Source organism: Salmo salar, chromosome ssa27, assembly GCF_905237065.1.
Source record: "Salmo salar chromosome ssa27, Ssal_v3.1, whole genome shotgun sequence".
NCBI lineage: Eukaryota > Metazoa > Chordata > Actinopteri > Salmoniformes > Salmonidae > Salmo > Salmo salar.
In genome coordinates, this window is record NC_059468.1 from 12,681,297 (window position 1) to 12,687,296 (window position 6,000).

Genomic DNA, 6,000 nt, shown 5'->3' on the forward strand with positions numbered 1-6,000 from the left:
TGTCGAGATAATTAGTGAAAAGAGAATGAAAAGAGTGGTTGCAAATGAAAACAGCATACACATGTGGTCTTGAAATAAGGACCAACTGGGAATGACTGCTCTCTCCAGATTACTGAAATAATGGAATCAAATTACCATTACAGCCAAACAGCAATTGGTCAGGCCACTTATTTTCACATTCTACACATATGGCTTTAATGTGCGGACATTGACATTCAGGCAAATCTACTGTAAGCTGGGTTTGTGACCGATTGGGAGCTATTTTCTCAGGTTTTTGATAAAACCATGTCAACATGTATGCATCTGTATGCAATTGTAAGAAGAAAAAAAAACGTTATCAAGATGAGAACAAGGCTTAAACAGTCACCCAGATTAAGACAGAGGGTGTCCAGAAGACTTTAGGTAGAAAAAGGACAGAGGTCAGATGGACAGAGATTGGACTGGGAGCTCACCTCGGGCACTCTGGCTTATGTCACTGATGAGGTCATCATACTGGACCGGTCCAGTCTTCTCATTGAAGACCTTGTCTGCTGTGGTGATGTTGTCCAGCTGCAGCTGCGTGTACAACCCCTCTGCCGTAAAGTAGTATGGCCGGTCGTCGTCTTTGTTGTCGCTGAACATGAGCATGGCGTGCCTGTGCCAGCCAAAATGGCGATGCAGGCGCACCCCAAACTCGCCCAGCTTCTTGTGTGTGGGGCCCGTGTTGGTGATGGACGTGTACATGTTGAAGCCGATGGCCGCTGCCCCGGCCGTCACCATGGGAACGTCCCAGTGGGTGGTGAAGCGGCCCACAGGAGACGAAGCGTAGTCGCAGCCAGGCCCGATGAAGGCCCACGGGTCGTAGGAGAACTTGAGGTCCACGGCCACCAATGGCGCCACTGAGTCGGAGCAGACTCCGTCTTTGCTTTCGCTGCTGTCGTAGACGATGCGGAGGCGGTGGCCCGGCAGCAGGGTGGGTTCGTCATTGACTCGCTCCAGAGCTCTGATCAGAGCGGGTCCCACGCGAGGCCAGGCCCACGGGTATTCAGTGTTGTGCAAAGGCAGGATAGCAGCCAGTGTTACATTCTGGGGCTCCGAAAGTCCATTGAACGACAGTTCGAGTTGGAGCGGTTCGGTCCTGAGGAGCGGGAAAACCAAAAACAGCAGAGAAACTCCCAGTCGGCCCTGCCACCACCAGGTTCTCGTCTTCTGCATTGCTGGGTTGGGCTCAGGCATCACCATCAACCACAGGGGGGCTGGCAGGAACAAACACACAGAGTGCGTGAGGTGGCCTGTTAGTAATGATTTACAACATTATGACACCAGCCCCAACCCCCAGAGGCATTTGTGGCCTTCTGGTTTGAATGATTCTTCGATTCTGGTCAATTCTGCAGTAGGATTTTGAATAACCACTAGATAAGACTATCAAAGTAGTGTTGAATTTATTCTATGTCAAATATCGTGGAATTTGGATGGATGGCAGACTGACAGAATAAGGGAAAAAAATAAGGGAAGTATCATGATATTAACAGGTTCTAATCTACTTATTTGGTGTGTGTGGATAAGACACATGCTATGATAAAGTTTGGCATTTGACTGGTTGTGAGTGAGGATGGCTACTAGATCTGTCACTGTATACTTCACTTTGAACATCTTATCTAGTAATTGCATAACAGTTACTTTCTTACTTGAGACACAAAAAAAAAGTATAACCCCGTAGTCAACCAGTGATGTATTTGTGAGCGTGAAGCCAAAACTAACCGAGCTGTCAGCGAAGTGCGTCATCTTTGCAAACAAATAGGCTACTCCAAGTGTTTTTATCAAATTACCTATTGCATGGATCATCAACTAGATTCAGCCGTGGGCCAATCATTTTTTAGATGGTCAGGAAGTCAGAACTTAATTACAAATAATTTGTAGACTGCAAATTGACCGCAAGAAGCCCAAACAGATATAACATTTGACCAAAACATACAGTGAGGGAAAAAAGTATTTGATCCCCTGCTGATTTTGTACGTTTGCCCACTGACAAAGAAATGATCAGTCTATAATTTTAATGGTAGGTTTATTTGAACAGTGAGAGACAGAATAACAACAAAAAAATCCAGAAAAACGCATGTCAAAAATGTTATAAATTGATTTGCATTTTAATGAGGGAAATAAGTATTTGACCCCCTCTCAATCAGAAAGATTTCTGGCTCCCAGGTGTCTTTTATACAGGTAACAAGCTGAGATTAGGAGCACACTCTTAAAGGGAGTGCTCCTAATCTCAGCTTGTTACCTGTATAAAAGACACCTGTCCACAGAAGCAATCAATCAATCAGATTCCAAACTCTCCACCATAGCCAAGACCAAAAAGCTCTCCAAGGATGTCAGGGACAAGATTGTAGACCTACACAAGGCTGGAATGGGCTACAAGACCATCGCCAAGCAGCTTGGTGAGAAGGTGACAACAGTTGGTGCGATTATTCACAAATGGAAGAAACACAAAAGAACTGTCAATCTCCCTCGGCCTGGGGCTTCATGCAAGATCTCACCTCGTGGAGTTGCAATGATCATGAGAACGATGAGGAATCAGCCCAGAACTACACAGGATCTTGTCAATGATCTCAAGGCAGCTGGGACCATAGTCACCAAGAAAACAATTGGTAACACACTACGCCGCGAAGGACTGAAATCCTGCAGCGCCCGCAAGGTCCCCCTGCTCAAGACAGCACATATACATGCCCGTCTGAAGTTTGCCAATGAACATCTGAATGATTCAGAGGACAACTGGGTGAAAGTGTTGTGGTCAGATGAGACCAAAATGGAGCTCTTTGGCATCAACTCAACTCGCCGTGTTTGGAGGAGGAGGAATGCTGCCTATGACCCCAAGAACACCATCCCCACCGTCAAACATGGAGGTGGAAACATTATGCTTTGGGAGTGTTTTTCTGCTAAGGGTACAGGACAACTTCACTGCATCAAAGGGACAATGGACAGGGCCATGTACTGTCAAATCTTTCAATGCCAGGGCATTGAAAATGGGTCGTGAATGGGTATTCCAGCATGACAATGACCCAAAACACACGGCCAACGCAACAAAGGAGTGGCTCAAGAAGAAGCACATTAAGGTCCTGGAGTGGCCTAGCCAGTCTCCAGACCTTAATCCCATAGAAAATCTGTGGAGGGAGCTGAAGGTTCGAGTTGCTAAACGTCAGCCTTGAAACCTTAATGACTTGGAGAAGATCTGCAAAGAGGAGTGGGACAAAACCCCTCCTGAGATGTGTGCAAACCTGGTGGCCAACTACAAGAAACGTCTGACCTCTGTGATTGCCAACAAGGGTTTTGCCACCAAGTACTAAGTCATGTTTTGCAGAGGGGTCAAATACTTATTTCCCTCATTAAAATGCAAATCATTTAATAACATTTTTGACATGCGTTTTTCTGGATGTTTTTGTTGTTATTCTGTCTCTCACTGTTCAAATAAACCTACCATTAAACTTATAGACTAATCATTTCTTTGTCAGTGGGCAAAGTACAAAATCAGCAGGGGATCAAATACATTTTTCCCCTCACTGTAATAATTTCAAACTTTGCTTACGTTTGTATATGATCGCATATATTTTTTATTTAACCTTTATTTGATCAGGGAGTCATACTGAGACCAGGGTATATTTTACAGATGAGCCCTGAATTACAGAAAATACACACATAAAAATATAAATACAAAATGCAAGCAGAGAGAAAAACATGGTCATAAAAAATAAAACATTCACCAGTAAAAAGATCCTCAATCAGCTTTCTTATTTCTGAATATCTCTATTATGCGTGGGTATACTTTGGAGCGGATTACCAAAATTAATATCACTTGGAGCTGATTTGCTGGTGTTTAAATAGTCTTTTATGTCCAACAAATAAAAACAAATAAAAAATAAAACCTTTTTATTTTTTGCATTTTTTGCGCAGAAAACTTGGGGGGGAAAATAAAATAACCCCGCGGTCTGCCAAGTATTGCTTTAAACTTTACAGGATTAGCCTACATTTAATTAAAAGTACATTTTACCTCAATTTCGATGGTTATGTCTCGCCATTTTGTGTATCTCTTCCACAGATTGTCTCTGGACAGCCTATCGAGTTTCTTGGTTGATGGTCTCCCGGTGGCTCTCCCAGCAACTCTCCTGTCAATGGAAGATGCGAAGCTGTAAAGACTTTGCGCCTCATGAGAGAGACATCTCGTTGCGTACCACTCGCACTAGAGTGCAAATCATTGATCTCCTAACTCCTTCAATTCAGGTTGAACTGTAGAATTGAACTGTTGTCTTCTTGAATTGACTAGTTTTTTTAAACGCAGAAACCGTTTATATAAGAGCTCTCTATGTATGCCAGGAGCGTCTGCCAAGTAGACAAGGCTATGCGCTAAATGGGCAACACTAGGCTGTAGGAAAACGTACTCTTAGCTCTGGCTGATATTTGGGATCATTAATAACACAATAGTTAGGTGAATATCTGCAGCAGGCGACTGACTTATATCTTAATGTCTATCACGTTCGTTATTTAGAATCTGAAGCCACTGCTTCTTAGACTAAATTCCAACACATTGTTTTGCTGTTCCTGTGAAGGCTGCGATTTTACTAGTCGCCTTGTTGGTTCCATTGAAGAAAAAAGTAAAAAGTCGACATCAGCTAAACATCCAAAGTTAATCGAAGACGACCGATGAACCGAGCTGTCATTCTTTGAGGTGCGTGCAGCGGTTTCCTCTCTCCGCACATCGCCAACATTGAACTCAACTCAATCACACAGCAGCACACAAGGATCGATCTCTCTCTCGCGCTGATGAATACGCAAGCGCTGGGGAGCTCTGGTCACAAGGGTAACCAGTGTGTGTGTGCGGCAGTGTGATATATTTGCTTTTGTGCACAGGGTTGGGAAGGGGGAGGCATATACCATTACATTACCATGTGTCATCAATAACAACAAATGTGTGCTGAATGGTTGGATGGGGAGCTGTGTCATTGCCTGCTAATTTATGCCAAAACGAACCTAAACATTATGTTTGAGCGTGTGTGCATAAGGAAATGTATGCGTCATTGTGTGCGTGTGTGTGTGTGTGTATTCCCAAATGCATGTAAGGTAATAGTTTGGATATCAGGGCTGGTGATCTGATTTCCAGATAAATGCTTGATTGGTTGAGCTTGGTCGATGTGCACATCTGGAACCATTGTTCCTCAATCTGAGTACGCCAGCTGAGTTAGACCTTTGCAAAATATGCATTGTAAGGTTAACTGTGATTGCATATGGTGATCCAGTCACTCCTATTATGACCGGATACTATTGTAGGCTACTGTTCGTGACTTCTTCAAATGGACTCATATCAACAAAATGTATTGAACAATTGCCTACTACCGACTGTCACTAAGCTAGGCTAAAAGCTCTTAAGAGTGAACCAAGGTAGAGCGGAATTTCTGCCCAACCCACACTGACCTCCTGCATTTTAATCACATGCTCCTCTTCCTTTTCATTGTTCCACGTTTTTTTCCCCTCTTCCTCTCAATTAGTGTGCTATTTTTGTACGTCCATTAAGCTTTTATTGCCACTTAGTCCCTCTCCCCCTCTCTTGTCTTCACTGCACTTTGTTTAATTTCACCTTGCCCTATCCTGGATCTTACATCACTTGCAAGTGTGCTCTGCTCGCTGACAAACAACTTCCAGATCAATAAAGGGAAAACACAAGCGCTCGTTGGCTTCCCGGACGCACGGCGGCGGAAGAACGTGTGTATGCAGGGTGCCAAGTGCCATGGCGGCTCATAAATCACCCGCGGGACGTGTGCTGCCTTTACCTCCCACAGAGGAGTGAGGTCACCACGCTCCTCTTACCCCCACACGCGTTTCCCTTGGGTAACGTACGACCCTCCTCCACTGCTGTCCACCCATCTAGCCCCTTATCCTTCGGCCCAACCGTCCCAAGCCGCACTCCAATAAGGTTACAGGATACGGTTTCCAAAACAGGATGTGGCACAGTGGCGCACTCCCTCTCTTCCC

At 44.5% G+C, this 6,000-nt stretch overlaps 1 protein-coding gene across 3 annotated transcripts in view; it reads right to left on the reverse strand.

Moving 5' to 3' along the window:
* The window catches only part of LOC106588322 (atrial natriuretic peptide receptor 1), a 117,239-nt gene extending 111,519 nt beyond the window's left edge, over positions 1–5,720 (reverse strand). The window contains exons 1-3 of one of the 3 annotated variants that reach the window (XM_014177183.2): positions 5,443–5,720; positions 4,025–4,139; positions 453–1,235 (exon numbers count right to left, since the gene is read on the reverse strand). In XM_014177183.2, the coding sequence (XP_014032658.1) occupies positions 453–1,221 (769 nt within the window). In that variant the 5' untranslated portion in view covers positions 1,222–1,235; positions 4,025–4,139; positions 5,443–5,720. Of the gene's footprint in view, positions 1–452; positions 1,272–4,024; positions 4,847–5,442 lie in introns of those variants that run through there. The other 2 variants (XM_014177184.2, XM_014177182.2) reach the window with 2 other exon arrangements.
* Between the last annotated feature and the right edge of the window lie 280 nt (positions 5,721–6,000).